This window comes from Lithobates pipiens, unplaced genomic scaffold (genome assembly GCF_037356315.1).
Source record: "Lithobates pipiens isolate NorthernLeopardFrog02 unplaced genomic scaffold, aLitPip1_a1.2 Scaffold_19, whole genome shotgun sequence".
Lineage (NCBI taxonomy): Eukaryota > Metazoa > Chordata > Amphibia > Anura > Ranidae > Lithobates > Lithobates pipiens.
Window position 1 is genome coordinate 362,472,285 of NW_027507764.1, and position 22,111 is coordinate 362,494,395.

The following is a 22,111-nucleotide window of genomic DNA, read 5'->3' on the forward strand; positions in this document are numbered from 1 at the left end:
ATTACCGCTAAGGAGGTTAATATAGCTGTCTGCCTGTCAAACTCCTGATTGGGAACATTGCTGAACCAGAAAACAGTCCTGCTCTATTCAGGTACACTGCTTTATGTGTACTTACTGATGTGTGAGATTATTGGATGAGACTCAGACTCGGATTACTCATGCTTATTACGTCAGAGACATATAGGCCTACATAATTCTCTAGCTACTGTGTTTCCCCGAAAATAAGACCGGGTCTTCTATTCATTTTGGCTACAAAAAAACACACCAGATCTTATTTTTAGGGGATGCCTTATTTGTTTACAGTATGTACAACGATGATCTTAAAGAGGTTGTAACCCTTTAAAGTATCAGGATTTTTTTTTTTTAAGTGGAGGGCCACCCTAAAATAAAAAAATTGCATTAATATTCTTAAAAAAAAATAGAATTTTTTTTTTTAACTTACCAGAAACCCCTGTTGCTAGGCAGTCTTCCTAATCTGCCTCTTCCTATTCCGTGGAGCTTCCTCCTCTTCGGCGAGCTGCCCCATTGTGTTCTGGGACATGTGTGTGTCCCAGAAAACAATGGGGCCATTCACAAAGCGCAGCGCGACTTGCGCATGCGCAGTAGTAAACGGGCAGTGAAGCCACAAGGTCGGCGGCACCGGCTGCCGATCCGATATATGGATCGGCCTCGAGGGGCCAACATCGTGGGCTCACTGGACAGGTAAGTGTCCTTATTAAAAGTCAGCAGCTACAGTGTTTGTAGCTGCTGACTTTAAAAAAAAAAAAATCATGGCCGGAACACCCCTTTAACCACTTCAGCCCGGAAGAATTTCCCCCCTTAACGACCAGAGCATTTTTTTCGATACGGCACTGCGTCGCCTTAACTGACAATTGCGCAGTCGTGCGATGCTGTACCCAAACAAAATTGAAGTCCTTTTTTTCCCACAAATAGAGCTTTCTTTTGGTGGTATTTGATCACCTCTGCGGTTTTTATTTTTTGTGCTATAAACAAAAGAAAAGCGACAATTTTGAAAAAAATGCAATAGGGGTTATTTACGAAAGGCAAATCCACTTTGTACTGCAAGTGCACTTGGAAGTGCAGTCGCTCTAAATCTAAGGCAGGGGTGCCCAACCAGTCGCCCGGGGGCCACATGTGGCCCTCGGGGCCCTTTGATGTGGCCCGCGACCTCCTGCTCTGGGATGGCGGGTTGGCAAGCCCAGATTGCAGGTTGTCTACCCACCATGCCAGAGCATCAGTGTTGTGAATGAAGCCAGTGGTAGAGGAAGCAAGCAGCTGCAGAGCAGAGCCGCATAAGCCAATTCTTCCTGTATAGCACTGGCTCCTGTCATAGGTGGAGTGACACCAAATGCACTCTGCCTGGGACAGCAAGTTTATTACTACAATCACAGTGTATATATGGACATATCTGTTTTGCAGTGGTTACTGGGCTGCTTTTAAACTGATCCGCAGGTATAGTGCAGTTTACCTGCGGCTTACCTGCACTGAGCCATAGACTTCTGGTTTTACCTGTGGGTTTGGTGCACTTTCAGAAAGTGCACCACACCTGCAGGATATGATAGAGTTATATGGCAAAGTACAGCTAACCTGCAGGAAAGCCACAGGTGTGGGTAGACCACAGACCATCAGTGTAAAAGTAGCCTTAGGCCCCTTTAACGTGATCTGTCTGACCCAATCAGAGCCTCCATTCACCTCTATGGAGTGGCAGATGTAAATAGACTTGTGTCTGTTTACACCTGCCTCGTCCCAATCCTATCTGCTAAAAAAAACGGAAAGTGGATCCGTCCCTTTCCATTTGATCAGATGAGAGGGCCCATAGAGTAGAGTGGGCTGTGTCTGTGTCCGCTTTGCATATGCAGAGTGGACGCAGAACTGTCATCTGCTCATTGTGGCCCACGACTGATTACTAAGTCGCTTAAGTGGCCCTCGCTCTTCAAAAGGTTGGGCACCCCTGATCTAAGGGGTAGATCTGAAATGAGTAGATGCTCTGCTGATTTTATCATCCAATCATGTGCAAGCTAAAATGCTGTTTTTTATTTTTCTTGCATGTCCCCCTCGGATCTACAGTGACTTTACTTCCAAGTGCACTTGCAGTGCAAAGTGGATTTTCCTTTAGTAAATAACCCCCAATATCTTTTACTTTTTGCTATAATAAATACCCCACATTTAAAAAAAAAAAAAAACACATCTTTTCCTCAGTTTAGGCCAAAATGTATTCTTCTACATAATTTTTGGTAAAAGGAGAGAGAGATCGGTGTTCAAACATAGTATGAACACATGATCTGTCTCCTCTCCCCTGAGAGAACCCAGGATCTGTGTGTTTACACACATAGATCCCTCTTCTCGCTCTGTCACGAGCGTTCGCGGGTGCCAGGCGGTCATCGGCTCCCAGTAAACGCTGTGGGCGCAAGCTCCTCTGGCAGAGCGTGCTTGCCCCTAGTGGCCAAAAGGCGAAGCAACGTAAGGTAACGTTGTTTCGCCCAGCCGTGCCATTCTGACGCAGTAAAACTGCGGTGGCTGGTCGGCAACCAGTTGTGGTGTGTCATTTACCCCTCTTTATGTTCTAAAAAAAAAAAACTGAAATAATACAATAAAATGATTCTTAAAAAGTTTCTGTGTCCCATGTCTTCTCTCCCTCTCCCCCGTCAGCTCAGGAGTCAGTATTTTGACATTCTGTAATCCCAAAAATAAACTTTGATCAAAGTCATTGTAAAATGATGTAATTAATTTTGTAAAAAGATTATATAATGTGCAGTGTGTCTCCTTTTGTAACCTGTGAAAAATAGCTTATTTACAGCACCCAAGACACTCCGAGACCCCTGCTGACATGAGCCCCACTCCGAGCACTACAGAGGAAGGGGCCGAGATCCCTGCTGATATCAGCCCCACTCTGAGCACTGTAGAGGGAGGGGCCGAGACCCCTGCTGACATCAGCCCCACTCCGAGCACTACAGAGGGAGGGGCCGAGATCCCTACTGACATCAGCCCCGCTCTGAGCACTGCAGAGGGAGGGGCTGAGATCCCTGCTGACATCAGCCCCGCTCTGAGCTCTGTAGAGGGAGGGGCTGAGATCCCTGCTGACATCAGCCCTGCTCTGAGCACTGCAGAGGGAGGGGCTGAGATCCCTGCTGACATCAGCCCAGCTCTGAGCACTGATGAGGGAGGAGCTGAGATCCCTGCTGACATCAGCCCAGCTCTGAGCACTGATGAGGGAGGGGCTGAGATCCCTGCTGACATCAGCTCCGCTCCGAGCACTGCAGAGGGAGGGGCCACTGACGTCAGCCAGGACGAGAGGAGAAGATCTCTGGCGGGTCACGTGAGCACCCAGCGGTGCTGTAAATAAGGTATTTTCCACAATAAAGTTACAAAAAGAGACACACTGCACATATCATTTTTTTTAACAAAATTGATTACATGTTTTTACACCTGCTTTAACTAGGGCTTTTTTCAGGGTAGGGCTTTTATTTCAGCCATCCCGAAAATCATGCTTGGTCTTATTTTCTGGGTAGGGCTTATTTTTGGGGAAACGGGGTATATGCTTTCTTTATATTTTCACATAAGGGAGCAGCAAGGACTACCTAGAGATTCCAATGCATACCTTCAGAAAGTGTGTCTTGAAACCTGCAAATCGTGGGAAATGTTAAAACTTACAGATTGAAACATCTCAGGATTCAGGAGTCCCAAGCACACTTGAAAACTGCTGAAAATATACAGTACATATTATGCATGGCATGATTTTAGAATTGTATTTTTCTAAGGAGCCAGCAGAGCATTATACCCACCCTTGATCATCAGATTGTGGGTATGATGCCAGGCTGTTTCAGACTCAGTATAGCTGTCGACCCAAACTTCTGTATGGGCAAACAGTTACTGAATTGCATGAAGATCAATGAACCACAGGAGCGCTAATCAGCACTCTCGCAGTTCATTGAGAACTACAAGCCATCAACCGCAATGGCTGATGGTACTTGTAGTATATTCATTCTCAGGAACTATGAATAAATGATGTGGCCATGTGGGAGAAGCCTTGCACAGCCGCACTGTTTTCAAATTGTGACAGTGGGTGTGGGGGGAGGATCCTCCACTCGCTGTCACAAGGAAGGGGGGATTAGGGGGAGAGGGGGTGCATGCTGAACATGTTGCACCTATGCATTTTTAGTGCTTTTTGCATTTTGCAGATTTGCACTACAGTCCATTTAACATGGTTTCCTATGGAACACGTTTTGTAGTGCAAATCTGAAAAATGCAAAAAAGCACTAAAAATGCATCGGTGTGAATCCAGCCTAAATCCTGATGTAACATGTTTAGAAAGGTGAATTTAGCTTTTAACACAATTATATATTTTATAAAGTGATTCAGCAATAAATGATGTCTAGAGGTAATCTTGTTATTGTGAACAATCAGAATGTGTAACATTTCCATTCATTTTCTATTCTCCTGTGTTCAGGTGAAAAGGAAGGCAAACGAAGCACTAGATGATGATGAAGATTTCTTAGAGAAGAAATACAGGAAGTGTGAAAAGGCGGGATGCACAGCAACATGTCCAGTTTGCTTTGCTAGTGCTTCTGAAAGGTGGGCATACTTTTGTTTTTATTTGGGTATTTGTGATTGAATGTAAATGAGTATTTACCATTTGCAGCCAGTGGGTGGTAAATACGATACAACAGAGCCACCTAATTACCAGGCTGATTTTCAGACATTCTGTGAATATCTTATGTGGTGCCGGGCCACATAAGTCTGACTGAATTTTTAAACGAAACGGACTTGGCCACACACAAGCACACCAAAGTCTGACAGATTCGAACGTTATGACGTACGCGGACTAGAATAAGGAAGTTCATAGCCAGTAGACAATAGCTGCCCTAGCGTTGGTTTTTGTCCATCTGACTAGCATACAGACTAACAGATTTTTCGACTGGACTCGAGTCCATTGGAAAGATTTGAAACATGTTTTCAATCTAAAGTCCGTCTGATTTTTATACAGCAAAGGTCCAATGAAGCCCACACATGGTCGAATTGTCCAGCGAATTCTCTCCGTCGGGCCTAGTCCATCGAAAAGTCCGGTCATGTGTACGCGGCATTACACAAAATTTGTCTGCACCAGTTTCTCTCTCTCTGTACACCAAAAGAGAGTTGGTCTTAATTAGCTCAACTTTTGTAAGATACGAACTGTTGATATTTTATTTTGAATTTGGGTGCATTCATTGCACCACGATGTAATAGTGGAGCATTTTAGAAGGCTCTGAGTTTTGTGCATGGGTACAGTAGCTGTCAGAACCAAAAATGTCAAAAATGCTTTAAGAATTTGGCACAATACATTAATAGGAGACATTAATGCCAGAAAAGTGATGCAGCAAATTTATTGAATTCCCCCCATTGTCTCAATAGGGAAAATTCCTTCATCCACCTCATTTGTGTGGATGGAGGAATCTGTTTGACCATCTATGGTCAGCTTTACATCTGTGTCATGCAACACTGTACCCATACTACATTGTTATCATTTGTTCACACAAATATAGCTTTCTTTTGGTGGTGTTCATTCACCACTGGGCTTTTTATGTTTTGCTAAAAAACGCATTTTTTTTAATTTCTGTTATAAAATTTTGCAAATAAATAATCCTTCTTCATAAACTTAGGCCAAACTGTATTCTTATACATTTCTTTGGTGAAAGTAACCCAAATTAGTTTTTATTATATTTAGCCTATAGGAAAGTTAGAGTCCACAATCTATGCCAGTATATATCTGAAAATTGATCAATCCTGATGTACTGATACCCTATCTCATTTCTTGAGACTTGAAAACGCCAGAACAGTGCAAAGATCCTTCAAATTACCCTTTTTTGGAAACTAGACTGTCCAAGGTAGTTTTTTTGAAGTTGTAATTTTTTTGGCACATTTTTGTTTTGGAAAATGTAAGAAATTAAAATAGTTTTCATAATTATTTTTTTTAACATACAGTGACCAGTGCAGTGTCATCATATAATTGGTGCGACAGTGATCAAGGACACTGACTGGTGACAGTATACAAAAAACATATTTAATATTTTCAATTTTTATTTTTACATTTTTTTTTTTTTTTTTTAACACACTGTGACCAGAGCAATACAGTGTTACAATAGTAGCACTGCACTACTCTGGGGAAGTGATCAGTGAATTTCACTGGTAAAATAAACCATTTTTACTGAATGAAATTGATTCATTTAGTGTGTATTGTTGTAATTGGCCACAGCTAATCACATGGTACAGATGGACTGTGATTGGCCCTGTCTGTACCATGTGATTACTGTGATCAATCACAGCTAGCAACACAATTGTATACAATGAATGGCATGAATCCAAACCATTCATTGTTTACAATTGTCATGTGATCTGCTGTGATTGGTTACAGTGGGTCGGTACACTGGTCAGTCATCAGTCGGACACAGCCAGTGACAGATCGCGCTGTAGTGCGGCCGGTGGAATGTCTCGATAGCCGTCATTTGACAATAAGCTGGGTGGGAAATGGTTAAAGAGGAGCTCCAGTCATATTTGTATTTTTTTAAAGTTAGCCACTACAAAAACCTGTGGCTGCTAACTTTTTAAATAAACAGAAACTAACCTGTCCAATGATCCAGCGATGTGCTCACCCGACCCGTCCTTTCCATCAGTCTTCTGTCCCAGGCGCTGGTATCTCAACTGTGGGCATCCGGCTGTGACAGCTTGCGGCTTTCCAGCTGGGTGTCTTATATTATTGCATGATCTGCATGCCACAACACTCTAACAGAAAAATTTACTTCAGTTGATAGTAATTACACGAGTTTAATTTCAGGTGTGCTAAGAATGGTTACACATCAAGGTGGTATCATCTTTCCTGTGGGGAGCATTTCTGCAACGAATGCTTTGACCATTACTATAGGAGGTATGTTGCATTTTTCTGTTATTTTTTTTTTTTTTTTGCATAATATATGTGTGATTAAAGAACTTTGGTTCAATGGATATTGCTGCTGCCTTGTGGTAATAGGTGAACGAGTTTGGTATACACAACTGCTGGAACTCCTAGGAGCATTTATGTCTTTTCTTTATTTATGTGAGTTCTATTTAGCTGCTCAGATTTCTATCTGTTGCAATTCTGTCTAAACACACTGAATGGCTGATGTGATGCTTTGGGCATTGTTCATGACATTTAAAAAAAAAAATGTTATTAAATATTTTAAGTAACTGTTTTTATTAGCAGATACTCCAAGGTTCTGTTGCATTAAAATAAATGTTCTGAAAAAAAAGAAAAGAGCTGTCAGGGAACTGTAGAGGTCCAATATTAACTTCTGTAGCATAGTGTTCACTTCTACCATTAGAATTTTCTTTAATACAGTATTTAATTTTATTGACGACAGTATACATGTTAACGTACAATGCAAAACACAACAGTAACGTGTGGAATACAGCCCAGCAGTACATTGCGTGCATCAAAAGCAGTGAGCACGAGTCCAGAGCTAAGAATCCAAGCTCTGAGGCATGTAACTGTGAGCTAGTGATCCTCCCACAGACGAAGTGTGGGGGGAATATGGATTAGGTTTAGGGTAGGTTGCGGTACCTGGTGAGCACCTTGTACAGTGCATAATTTGTTCCAGAAGAATGCTTATAATCCAAAGCGTATATCAAACCGAGTTTCCCCATAGAAGTCAATGGAAACTCAGATAATTTGTTCCACAGTGACTTCTATTGTATGCAGTACTGCATGTGGCCAGAGGGGCGGGGGGGGCGCTGGAGAGGCACAGAAACACTCAGGAACGGAGTGTTTCAGAGTGGTTCAGAGTGCATCCGAATGGCTCCAAGTGTCACCGGCGCCCTGGCACCTCTGCCCAAATGCGGTACTGCACACTGTAGAATCTTGAATCATGCTCGTTTTGCCAGACAATGCTCGCAAACCGAGTCGGGATTTTTTAAAAATAATAGCTCGTGTTGCGAAACACTCATTACTCTCAATCCGAGATATTACTGTAATTGGTTTCCAGGGCTGATACCATTGGAATTTTCTTGATAAATTGCTTCCTGTCTTTTTTTTTTTTTTTAGCATGAGATTAGATTATCAGATTGAAAATACAATAAAGATTCTGAACACTGTATGACCACCTACCAGCACTTGAACAGTGGTTTCCACCATCAAACCTAAAACGGAGTGACTGAATAAGTGTAGTGTTAAAAACTAAAAATGTTTGTGTATCCCTTTAAGAAAATCACTGCAAAAAGATTTCAATATATAGATTCAGTAGTGCAAACATTGTAATGTACAAGCAACACTGACTCACCCTTCTCTGTGTCAAACAGTCGGTGCAACCATTTATATATGTTCAGAACAAAAAAATTCTGAACAAATAAATACTCACAAGGTCCATCAGAGAAGAACAAACATAATATGCATTATTAGTACTTCAGAATAGTGTTTCAGTGCTCCACCGCATTAAGAATGTATTTTCATCTGCAAACACACAATTCCTGTGCCAAACACCACCTAGATAACTTCTGATAGTGGGTGTTTGCTCACCTGGAGCGAAGAACCTCTTAAAGTGGTTGTAAACCCCATTCATGGAATTTGACCTAAGCATATATATCTGTAGTGTTCACTTATTGCTCTACAAAGCTCTAAGTACTGTGTCTTTCTGCTGCTCCGACACACAAGATAACAGCAGCTGAAAATTTGTGTCAGGGAGGGAGCTTAGGGGTAGATTATCAGAGAGCTTCTCTTTGCAGATAACAGCTCTGCATGTTCCTTCATTCCTTTGCCTATGTGGAGTGGCATATGGGGGCACGTTACTTTCCTCCAATCAGCTCCCACACAGTATAAGCCCAGACTCCACCCCTCCCCCCCACCATATGCTGCTGAAACAGGAAGAAAGATTTTTTTTTAACACAATCTGCACTTTCCAAAGAGTATAGAAAGTGAAAGACAGTAGATATACACATAAAATCTATGTAGGGAGATTTGTTTAATCTCTGTTAGGGATGCACCGAAATTTCGGCCGCCGAAACATATCGGCCGAAAATGGCCCTTTCGGCAAAAAGCCGAAAGAGAATTTCCGCCGATACTGGTGCCGAAAATGGGGCGGGGCTTGCGGGGCTTGGCCCCGCCCCCGGTGCCGCCCATCACGGGGGTGTCCTATCTTTAGCTCTCCTGCTCCCCTCCCTCCACACCTATGCTGCAGTCAGCCTGTGGGGTCTCGCTCTAAAGTCCCCCTCTCCACAGCGGTGGCTGCATATGTCTCCTCAGCCGATGTGTAAATCGGCTGTGCAGGAGCTGGGCACGATGTTCACTGTGAAAGTGAAACCAAAGCAGAGGCGTCTAGCAGTGTGTGCTGTGCTCTCTGCCTCCCCCTAGAGTGCAGTACCCAGCATGGAGATTAATGAAGAGCTGCAGCTGGCAATTTAAAAAAAAGACTGTCTATATATGTGTGTGTGTGTTGTGTGTGTTGTGTGTGTTGTGTGTGTTGTGTGTGTGGTGTGTGTGTGTGGTGTGTTGTGTGTGTGTGTGGTGTGTGTGTTATATGTGTGTGTGTGTGTGTGTATATATATATATATATATGTGCATGTTTATATGTATGTATGTATGTATGTGTGTGCATGTTTATATGTATGTGTGTTGTATGTTTTATATGTGTGTGTGTGTGCGCGCGTTTTTATATGTGTATGTTTTTATATGCACTGGTGAGGCACAGGCAGGCTACATGGCGGGGCACTGGTAGGCTGCTGGCACAGTGAGGCTGCATTGATCTCCTGTAGCATGTCCGCAATCTCTGACCAGCTCCTGTAGCATGTCCGCAATCTCTGACCAGCTCCTGTAGCATGCCTGCAGTCTCTGACCATCTCCTGTAGCATGCCTGCAGTCTCTGACCATCTCCTGTAGCATGCCTGCAGTCTCTGACCATCTCCTGTAGCATGCCTGCAGTCTCTGACCATCTCCTGTAGCATGCCTGCAGTCTCTGACCATCTCCTGTAGCATGCCTGCAGTCTCTGACCATCTCCTGTAGCATGCCTGCAGTCTCTGACCATCTCCTGTAGCATGCCTGCAGTCTCTGACCATCTCCTGTAGCATGTCTGCAGTCTCTGACCATCTCCTGTACCATGTCTGCAGTCTCTGACCATCTCCTGTACCATGTCTGCAGTCTCTAAACATCTCCTGTACCATGTCTGCAGTCTCTGACCATCTCCTGTACCATGCCTGCAGTCTCTGACCAGCTCCTGTACCATGCCTGTAGTCTCTGACCAGCTCCTGTACCATGCCTGTAGTCTGACCAGCTCCTGTAGCATGCCTGCAGTCTCTGACCAGCTCCTGTACCATGCCCGCAGTCTCTGACCATCTCCTGTAATATGTCCTCAGTCTCTGACCATCTGATGTATGAAAATATTTTTTAAAAACAGTCATTTTCGGTATCGGTGCTGTTTCGGTATCGGTTTCGGTTTTCGGCCTAGTGTATTTTTCATTTTCGGTATCGGTTTCGGCACCAAAAAACCCATTCGGTGCACCCCTAATCTCTGTGTATCATCTGACGTTATTCACTTCACTGGGTATAGGAGACCACTTTAATTGCAGGAGATCATCAAGGGCACAGGACATCCAAAGGGTTAATAATCATGCTTCCCCCCGTGGATTGAAGGTTCATATACTCCTGGAAATTATGCAGCCTAAAGATTAAAGTGACATTAAAGTCAAACTTTTATTTCCTAACCACTTAAGTCCCAGAGCCATTTTTTTCATTTTCTTAATTGTTTTTTTTTTTATGTTCTAAAAATCATTTTAGACCTGAACATTAAAGGATTTGTTAACCCATATAACTCAAACTCTGCCAGACTCGCTATTAGAGCCTGGCAGAGCACACTGTATTTTTCTTATAGAAAAAGAAGCCCTGTAAGTACCTATTTAGAGCTGTCTTCAGGTCGGTCACATGACTCGCTCCGATACATGCTCCGATGGATGGATACTGTAGGAGGGGCAGATTACACAGCACAAGCACTGTGCTGTTTAATCTGCTTTAAGGTACCAAAGAATCTATTTATTTATTTTGGGTTAATAAACACTTTAAAAACCCCAAAACATTATATTATCATGATATTAGCTCCATGGTTAATGAACTACAAAATTTTGGAAAAAAATACACTAAAGTTAATTTCAGGGTACATAAATGCAATAAATTACCAAATTCATGGTAAAATATAAAAAAATAAGTTTCTCTGAGTAAATAGATACCCAGCATGTCTAGCCTTTAAATTGTGTGCCTTTAACCACTTAAGGTCCACCCACCGCATATACAGTGCCTTGCGAAAGTATTCGGCCCCCTTGAACGTTTCAACCTTTTGCCACATTTCAGGCTTCAAGCATAAAGATATAAAATTTTAATTTTTTGTGAAGAATCACCAACAAGTGGGACACAATTGTGAAGTGGAACGAAATCTATTGGATAATTTAAACTTTTTTAGCAAATAAAAAACTGAAAAGTGGTGCGTGCAAAATTATTCGGCCCCTTTACTTTCAGTGCAGCAAACTCACTCCAGAAGTTCAGCGAGGATCTCTGAATGATCCAATGTTGGCCTAAATGACTGATGGTGATCAATAGAATCCACCTGTGTGTAATCAAGTCTCTGTATAAATGCACCTGCTCTGTGATAGTCTCAGGGTTCTGTTGAAAGCGCAGAGAGCATCATGAAGACCAAGGAACACACCAGGCAGGTCCGTAATACTGTTGTGGAGAAGTTTAAAGCCGGATTTGGATACAAAAAGATTTCCCAAGCTTTAAACATCCCAAGGAGCACTGTGCAAGCGATCATTTTGAAATGGAAGGAGTATCAGACCACTGCAAATCTACCAAGACCTGGCCGTCCCTCTAAACTTTCAGCTCAGACAAGGAGAAGACTGATCAGAGATGCAGCCAAGAGGCCCATGATCACTCTGGATGAACTGCAGAGAACTACAGCTGAGGTGGGAGAGTCTGTCCATAGCACAACAATCAGTCGTACACTGCACAAATCTGGCCTTTATGGAAGGGTGGCAAGAAGAAAGCCATTTCTCAAAGATATCCATAAAAAGTCTCGTCTAAAGTTTGCCACAAGCCACCTGGGAGACACACCAAACATGTGGAAGAAGGTGCTCTGGTCAGATGAAACCAAAATCGAACTTTTTGCCCACAATGCAAAACGATATGTTTGGCGCAAAAGCAACACAGCTCATCACCCTCAACACACCATCCCCACTGTCAAACATGGTGGTGGCAGCATCATGGTTTGGGCCTGCTTTTCTTCAGCAGGGACAGGGAAGATGGTTAAAATTGAGGGGAAGATGGATGCAGCCAAATACAGGACCATTCTGGATGAAAACCTGTTGGAGTCTGCAAAAGACCTGAAACTGGGACGGAGATTTATCTTCCAACAAGACAATGATCCCAAACATACAGCAAAATCTACAAAGGAATGGTTCACAAATAAACGTATCCAGGTGTTAGAATGGCCAAGTCAAAGTCCAGACCTGAATCCAATCGAGAATCTGTGGAAAGAGCTGAAAACTGCTGTTCACAAATGCTCTCCATCCAACCTTACTGAGCTCGAGCTGTTTTGCAAGGAAGAATGGGCAAGAATTTCAGTCTCTCGATGTGCAAAACTGATAGAGACATACCCCAAGCGACTTGCAGCTGTAATCACAGCAAAAGGTGGCTCAACAAAGTATTAACGCATGGGGGCCGAATAATTTTGCACGCCCCACTTTTCATTTTTTTATTAGTTAAAAAAGTTTCAAAAATCCAATAGATTTCGTTCCACTTCACAATTGTGTCCCACTTGTTGGTGATTGTTCACAAAAAATAAAAATGTTATATCTTTATGTTTGAAGCCTGAAATGTGGCAAAAGGTTGAAAAGTTCATGGGGGCCGAATACTTTCGCAAGGCACTGTATACTGCGGCAGGGCGGCCCTATTGCATGAAACGATGTTCCCGTACCACATTTTGTGCAGGAGACACTGCTGCACCCTCCCGTTGCACAGCAGGGGGGGGGCGATGCGTGGGTCTGGCGGCTGCGATGCCTGCCGGCCACCCGCTCTCTCTGCACTCCCAGTCATTTCACTCCTCCCACAAAACACCTCCCTAGGTCACACTTAACCCCTTGATCACCCCCTAGTGTTAACCCCTCCCCTGGCAGTGTCATTTATACAGTGAACCGTGCACATTTTTAGCTATGATCACTGTAATAATATCCCTGGTCCCAAAAAAGTGTGTGTCCGATCTGTGATTGGCAATGTTGCAGTCCTGCTATAAAATTGCTGATCACTGTCATTTCTAGTAAAAAAAAACAATAATAATAAAATTGTCATAAATCTATCCCCTATTTTGTAGACGCTATATCTTTTGTGCAAACCAATCAATAAACGCTTATTGCAATTTTTTTACCAAAAGTATGTAGAATACATATTGGCCTAAAATTTTTATTTTTTTTCTATTGGCTATGTATTTATAGCAAAAAGTAAAAGATATTATATATTTTTTCAAAATTGACGGAATTTTTTGTTTAAAGTGCAAAAAATAAAAACTGCAGAGGTAATCAAATACCACCTAAAGAAAGCTCTATTTGTGGGGAAAAAAAGAACGTCAATTTTATTTGGGCACAGTGTCGCACGCCCGCACAATTGTCAGTTAAAGTGACGCAGTGCCGTATTGCAAAAAATGGCCTGGTCATTAAGGGGGTAAATCCTTCCGGGGCTGAAGTGGTTAAAAAAAGTCAATACCCTTTGTATAATAATAATAGTAATAATATTTTTCATAGGTGACAATTTAAAAGCCCCTACAGGCCATTAGTTTAATCTATGGTAGTCTTGGTGAAAGCAATTAAGCAGTGCTGCTATTAAACGCCATCATCTGGGTAGCCTGAACTTTCAATAACATGTCTGGCTAGAAGGGTGTTGATTGCAAAGCGAGAATAACCTACAAAGATATATCACTGAGGAGCTTGCCGGAGGAGTGTTTCTTTTTACTGTGCCTAACAATAAAATCTGGAGAGAGAAAGTGGTTTGATAATAAATCTGGACATATCCAAAGGAGATGGTTGAAACCCCTTAAAGGGGGCAGCACATGGTGACCTATTTATTCTATAGGCCATTTTTTTTTCAGGTGAGTGACAGGTGGCAGGACACACATAGGAATCACTGCATAAAAGTAGTAATGAGCACTGTGGAGTTATTATTCACTAAAATAAATAAAAGACTTTATTTTATCATATATAGAAAAAGTCTTTGCACATGTCATATATAAAGTCTTTTTAGGGCAAATTCACAAAAAGCCAATCGCTGCAGGGACACACACCTAAAAATTGTTTTCCTATCTGCCCCATTCATACTGCAATAAGGCCTAGCACAGCGATGCAGTGTGCTGTGGTAAAATGCACACATGCTGAATTTTATTGTAGCACATCGGCCTGAATCTCACTGCAATGTTGGGCAGCACAGCGCATTGCGCTGTCCGACATTGCAGTCAATGAAGTGTACGTTTTGTACACTTGAAATAAAGCTTCTACTTATCTAAAACGACATTTTCAGATATAAGTAAGCTATGTGAAAGCTGGATAAGAGATGTTCCAACATTAGCAGATAAAAACTGGAAGGAGATATGGAGATCTCCACTCCAAATACTAGTATCTCTGCGAGATAAATTAATACAATTTAAAATAATACATAGAAGTTATTATATGCCATACAAATTATATAAAATATTTCCAACAAACTCTCAAAACTGCTGGAGATGTGCAGGTACCCCAGGAAATTTCATCCACATATTCTGGACTTGTCCAAAGATAGTGATATTCCGGAGGGAGGTTTTGAGAGTAATTACTATAGTAACATCAGTCTCTTTAAATCAAGAGGCAGAGATCTGCCTATTAGGACTAGTAGGGAATAATATCACCCCTATAGGAAGGAGAATACAGGTGGGTCTGTTGCTTTTTTATACTAGAAAGACAATAGTGCTGAATTGGAAAAAGGCAGAAGCCCCAACGTTAACACAGTGGAAAAATGTAGTGAATAGTAATCTACCACTATACAGGGAAACATTGGAGTAGAGGACATGGAGAGAAATATAAAAGAGAGTATGGGCAAGTTGGATAGAAAATTCCATAACGGCATCAGGATAAAATAGTATGGATATAGGGCAAGCCACACCAAAAGGGGGGGGGGATGGGGTAAGAGGGATATGAATGTATAAATGTTTATGTATAATTCTGTAGTATTTGAGGACATGACTATGAATGGATTTATGGAAGCTCATAAGAGAGCGATGAATGTAAATGGTGAAATGTATAATGGATATGTAAAAAAAACGAATAAAGAGATATTTTAAAAAGAAATAAAGCTTCTACATTGCAGTGTGAATTGACCCTAATTGTTTGCTAATATCTGTGCTGCTGTACAGGGGTGGACTGACAACTCATAGGGCCCCCGGGCAATAGGAGATTATGGGCCCCCCAGGCAATCAGAGATTATGAGGCCACACAGTATATACACACAGTATGCAATCACACAGTATACACATACATGTACACACAGTATACACATGTACACACAGTATACACAGACATGTTTCTATTGACTGAGAAGGTACTGGAGAGTTGGGGCAGCTATAATCTCAGGATTTTTAGACCAAAAGGATGTCAGTAAGGGACATTTCAAAGACAGATGTAAAAAAAAACACAAATTTTTACATACTGTGCCTGGTTTTACTGAGGCTGGCAACCCCGGTGGGGCCCCCGAGAAGTGCCTGAGTAGCCAAATGGTCAGTCTGCCCCTGCTGCTGTAGAAGTCACTAAATTGTATTGTCTATTATGTCAGGGTTGATATAAATATTTTAGTGTACTGTTGCAAACTGGTCAGTGCCATTAAAATAAACGGTTAAAGAAAATATGTTTTCAGTTTTTTATTAGATACTCCAGTGTATGTTTGTTGTGTTTTTTTATTATTTTTTTATAGCTTTCTCAAGCCACGCAGGTTTTATTAATTAGTGATTGTTCTGCTTTGTCTTGTTTTAGTCACAAGGATGGTTATGACATATATGCTTCTTGGAAACGAATTTGGACAAGTAATGGTAAAAGTGAACCGAGTCCCAAAGCTTTTATGGCTGATCAGCAACTTCCTTACTGGGTAAGGGTTACTTTGCTTAAAATGGGAGTAAACTCCCTTGTATGATTTTTACTTATAGGTAAACCTATAATAAAGGTTACCAATAGATACAGTAAATATCTCCTAAACACGCAACGTTTAGAAGATATTTACTTTGGATGTAGCCGGTGACGTCACCAGCACATGCACTCCAGAGGAACAGCATACCAGTGACCCCTCTCGTATGTGTGGGAGTGATGTCTTTGCCGGCAATGACATTCAGATTACCGAAGCCTGCAAACCTGGAACATAGACCGGGTGAAGATGGAAGTTCCTTCAGCGGTGATAGCGTGAAACTGGAGGGCTTTGTTTTCAGTGTGCAACTGGAGGGCTTTGTTTTCAGCGTGCAACTGGAGGGCTTTGTTTTCAGGTAAGTCTGTCATAATGTGCTAGTATGCAGTGCATACTAGCACATTATGAGCTAAACTGCCCAGTGCCTTTTTTTTTCTATGCGGTTTACTACTGCTTTGAAGGCATACTCCAGTCAAAATTATAGATTAAACCCTAAAACAAATTTCAGAGAGCATAAGCTAAATGATGACTAGCTCAGTTTTTATCTAGGTGTTACTGTATTGCACCAATTTACCCCACTCCTTTTTGTCTGTAATGTGGTGATCCTGAAGCTCCCTGAATTTGATGCTGCAATGACACAACATGATGTTTGCCACATTCAGAAATCCTGATATAACATTGCTGGCACTAAGATGTTTATCAATGCCTTGAATTAGATCCTTGGAAGTTTGAATATGTTTAGTGATGTGAAATATAGAGACAGAGGATTTTACATAAATACAAAAACTCCACCCCATACAACAATCAGACCCACTTATAGAAGTGTGCTTTTGTAAAATGGCGGATGGATTCCTAATCCAAGATTAAACCAGCCAACACTTTGTTTAAACACAAATTGTCACCAACAAAAAAAACAAAACCTTTGAAGCGTACCCGATAACTGCACTGTATTTTATCTGTAATTTAGTGATTTCAGAATGTTTTTGCTTGTGTTCCTGGAACACTCGCTGAAGGCCTCCTTCTGCCTCTTTCATACAGAAAGCCTTGTGTAAAAATTGTCACTATAATAGCCAGAGAATTTGTATTTGCAGAATAAGTTCTTTGAACTTGTATCAGCCTGGAGTTACCCTTATTTATGGGACCCATTGCTGTTTGGAAAGAATCCTGATGCGGTCAATTTATGAACCATGTAAATGCAAATGTTTCCCTTACTATAGAAAGCGTTGATTATTCTATGCCTGTTACACTCATTCATTTAATTGTTGATTCTGAATTTTTTTTTTTTAGGTACAGTGTACAAAACCTGAGTGTGGGAAGTGGCGTCAATTGACAAAAGAGATTCATTTAACGATACAAATGGCGAAAACATACAAATGCGGCATGAAATTAAATAACTCAATTAAGGTAATGGTTCTTTATTATTTAGTGTTTATGTATTTATGTTGAACATGCCTTAGGATTTGAAAACTTTGAACTGGAATATTTTAACCAGTTCCCACCTGGCCTATTGCATAATGACAGCAGCAGGAACCGCTCGTCCATCTGGGCGGATGTCATATGACGTCCTCCCAGATCGGGGCCATGCAGTGGCATCATCTGTCACTGGCTGCATCCACTGGAGGCAGCCAATGACTAATCACTGTACTGGCCGGTACCATGTGACCTATAGCAACGTAATGCACTGCCGGTACCATGTGACCTATAGCAACGTAATGCACTGCCGATACCATGTGACCTATAGCAATGTAATATACTGTTGTAGGCAAACATATAGTGTGTACATCATGATCAGCTGTGATTGGACACAGCTGATTAAGTGTTAAAGAGCCAGTGTGATTGGGTCTTTACCCCAATCACAGAGCAGGTTTGATGCGTGCGGGGGGGCACGGTTCTGGTAGGACGTCAATATACGCCCTCCCAAAACTGGATGACTGAGCTATAGCTGTCATTTGGCTATAAGGCGGTTGGCAAGTGGTTAAGACCAATCACAAACAGTTCACTAGACTTCAACCACATTTATAAATAGCTACATCCACTGGAGCCAAGCCACAATTAGTTTTGTCTCTAAAAAATGAAGATGGTTCTAGAGGCTAGACATGTTTTACCTATATGCATTCCCTGCATTGAGGTAAAACATTTTCCAAGTGTAATATTGCTCCCTAAATACTCGAGTCATTACTCAATCTTGCTCTGTGCCCATCTGTAGCAGCTCTCTCCCTGCTCTCACTGACTTTGCTGAGGTAGTGGAAGCCATTGGCTCATGCTGCTGTCATATAAAACCTGTGAGGAGGGAGCAGAGGTGAGGACAAGGCACGCTGTGTGTATCTATGGATGCACACAGCTTGGCTCAAGAGCAAGCCCGCACATCTGCCCCCATATCAAGCGGTTTGCTATGGTGACATATACATAAGAGGAAGGGCTGAGAGCCCAACAGGGCACCTCAGAAGAAGAGGTTCAGGGCCGCTCCGTGCAATACTATTGTACAAAGCAAGTAGGTATAACATGTTTATTCATTTACAAAAAAAATCTAGCGTTTGCAACCGCTTTACCACTGTTCTGTTTGATGGAGTGTGATGTTGATGCATGCCCACTTGGCTGTAGCCTAGTTTGAAAATGTTATCTTCTTGCTGCTTGTTTGTTTCTTGCAGGCTGAGGGGCCAGATCAGTGCTCCATGCCAGAAGACCTGGTAAGTTAAACTTTACATTTTACAAATAAACAATAACCAAACATGTTCTCAGTAGATCTTTTTTATTTTATTTACAAGTGTCTAAACTGTTTCTTTTACAAATAAACATATATTGCTGTGCACATGCATGACGCTAATAAGAAAGCCCAATGCTACCTTCTTTCTAGAAGACTGTTTTTTATTCTTTGCCAACATAGGAGAGAAAATGGTGGGGTAGATTTACTAAAATTGGCAAAATCTGGTGCAGCTCTGCGTAGAAACCAGTAGAAATCCAGTTTTAGTAAATCTCCCCCCAGTGTTTCCTACCTCTGACTTAGTGCTCTCCTTAGCACAGCTGTCTGTGGCGTCACCTGCTATCTAGACTTGCTAGGAGCTCCACTTGTTGGCTTCAGTGGTAAATATTAAATAGTCATATGCAGTATTATGAATGTATTTATTAAAAGGGAATAAAACAACGTAGATGAATCGATATAGACTCCACTTTAATTTGCTTGTGCTTTTATAAAAAAACAAAAAATATATAATTTGTACAGTTCTTTGAATATGTCAGAAAGCCACTGATGCATCCTGTTTGCTGTCAAAGGACTGCAATGACTATTAGGTGCTACCTTATGTAAATAACAGTCCATAGCTGCATACAGACACCCTTACCCATTCATGTTTAAGGGAGATTATGCAGCTCCAGGGCATCCCCAGCACCAGATATATTTAGCATTTTTTACGTTGTGTAGTTAAATGCACCCATGTCCATGAAACCCCAAACTTTTTTACGTTTTTATTTGTATTGTTTGGTAATTTGTTTATTTTATTTGTAAATGACTTTCATAGTTTATACCAGAAATGTCATTTCAGAGTCATTATAAATAGGACAAATTATAGAACAAAATGTGCAGTGTTTATTTACAGTAACGGTAACCTATTTTGACAGTCATCAAAATAGAAAAAAATAAATTTCTATGCAATCTATAGACAAAAAACTATACAATACAAAAGATATTTAGTACATCTCTGGAATACAGTCACATTTGCCCAAGTTTTAGTCATTTAACTTTGCTGCAGGTACAGAAAAATAAGCGTGGTTAGGCCTGAAATATGGTATGCTCCTACCCTCCTCTTTGAGATGACAACCCTGATTTCTGATGGATTGCAATATAAACAGATCTCTCCTAATCTACTTTGCTACCTTCATTATCTCCTAACCCCCCCTCACAAGCACAGGAAGTTATGACCAAGCCCCAGTGGGCAGGGTGAAATGTATCAGAGTGTGCGGCGTGGTGGAGACATGTAGACTGAGGCAGCTTCTTATCGTTTATTCACCTGGGCTGATTGAGAGTAGCGGCAAGAGGACTGATCGCCTACAACAGCTGCACTACCCATGTAGTGACGTCACCCATAGACTTACAATGGGGCATCCATTGTCAGCTGTCAATCCTCTATGTTAAAGCTGACGTTGGGAGCTGATCATGTGACTGGACCAGGGCGCCCTCAGAATAGGTAAGTATACACATCCTTCCTTTACAGGGTAGTTAGAATAGGCTTAGAATGGGGGTTGGGAGCAGGTCAGGTTTAAAGGATAAGTTCACTTTCAGAACATGTTACTTGTTCCACCTGTTTTAAGGGTGGAACAAGTAACATGGTTCAGCTCTTTTCCTTGCACCCACATGACAATTTAAAAACAGCACAGCCATACATGGCTCCACCCACATGGTTTTGTCATTCGTTCACAGTTTCCTGTGAATAAATGCCTAGAAGTTTTATCAGCCATTGGTCGGCTTGTAGTGCTCAATGAGCTACCAGGGCACTGGTGAGCGCTCTGGTAGTCCTTTGATTCTTCCTGCTCTCGGGTAACTGCCTGCCCATACTATATTGAGAGTCTACATGAGACTGAGATTGGCGATCTGCTGATTGAGGCTGCAATGCTCTGCAGGCTCTAGAAAAAAATAAATGCACATTTTTTTTACCTGCAAAAAAATTGCATTTATTCTTTATTGAAAAGGTGAACTTATCCTTTTAGCATAGTTATTATTTGACTGAATGTTTAATTTAAGGTTTACATACACTTTAACAAATCAAATTGAATAACTTTTGCAAGGCAATATTGTCAGTAAAAGTTTTATTTGTCCCCTAAAAAGAATGTATGTGTTATTTTAAGTTCTGACAAAGGTGTCACTAAATAGACAGGCCCATCTGAGAAATGTAAAAATTGCTCTAGTTCATGAAGAGTATACAGGTACTGGGACTAAAGTGGTTGATATACTTAGAACATGAGCCAAAAAGTTTAAATGTTGTTTATTTGGTTTATGATACATAAAATGAGATTGGAGACAACAATATGCCATAATAATAATGTACATATTAAACCAGTTCTAGTGCTGATTTACATAATTTAGGATAAAAGAGAAACCATGTCCTAGATTGTGTTTTTTTTTAACCCTGCTTTAGGATTCACACTAGTGCGATTTTTAGGTGCGATTTGAGTCGCACAGAATCACATGACAATGGAAATCACATTGTTTTCAATGGTGCCCATTCACATTAATGCAACACAGCATGGCTCAATTTTGGAAAAGGGCATTGACAACCAGACAACTAGTGTTTTCAGGAGGAGAATCCTGTAGCTATTGTAGCCTGCATTTTTCTTTCATAATAGGTTTCCATAAGACATTGCGTGGTTGATTTACTAAAGGCAAATAGACTGTGCACTTTGCAAAGTGCAGTTGCACTCTGCAAGAGCATTTACTCCAGAGCTTAGTAAATGAGCAGAAGCTCTGCTGACTTCCATCTTCCAATCACGTGGAATCATATATATATATATATATATATATATATATATATAATTATTTTTTTTTCCTATATTCCTTGCACGTGATTGGGTATTCTTTGATAAGTTAAGCTTTACCGCATTTACTAAGCAGTGAAACTGCACTTTGCAACATACACATTATTTTTGCCTTTAGTAAATCAACCCCTCTGTGTCATGCTCACATATGTTGTAAGCTGGATGTAAATTCTTTCTTTTTTTAATTGTCAGAGAGTATCTGAAGTATCAACTCAGCCGTGGTATTCAATGCTCATTCTTCCTCCATTGCTTAAAGATAGTCCAGCAGCCGCATTGTTGGCTGCTTATTACCCTGACTGTGTGGGCATGAGTCCATCGTGCACCAACACAAATCGTCTTCATATAGAAGAAAAGGTGGAGCAAAGCAGAGGAGTCGGTTCTAACTTAGCTGGTGAGTGCTTCAAGTCTTATCACTA

The 22,111-nt window shown here is 41.3% G+C and overlaps 1 protein-coding gene across 1 annotated transcript in view; it reads left to right on the plus strand.

The window, feature by feature from the left end:
* KDM1B (lysine demethylase 1B) overlaps positions 1-22,111 on the plus strand; it is an 89,223-nt gene that overhangs the window by 4,628 nt on the left and 62,484 nt on the right. Inside the window, exons 3-8 of the mRNA XM_077492254.1 lie at positions 4,448-4,572; positions 6,809-6,898; positions 16,028-16,139; positions 17,457-17,573; positions 18,818-18,856; positions 21,888-22,086. Coding sequence (XP_077348380.1) covers positions 4,448-4,572; positions 6,809-6,898; positions 16,028-16,139; positions 17,457-17,573; positions 18,818-18,856; positions 21,888-22,086 — 682 coding nt within the window. The remainder of the gene's footprint in view (positions 1-4,447; positions 4,573-6,808; positions 6,899-16,027; positions 16,140-17,456; positions 17,574-18,817; positions 18,857-21,887; positions 22,087-22,111) is intronic.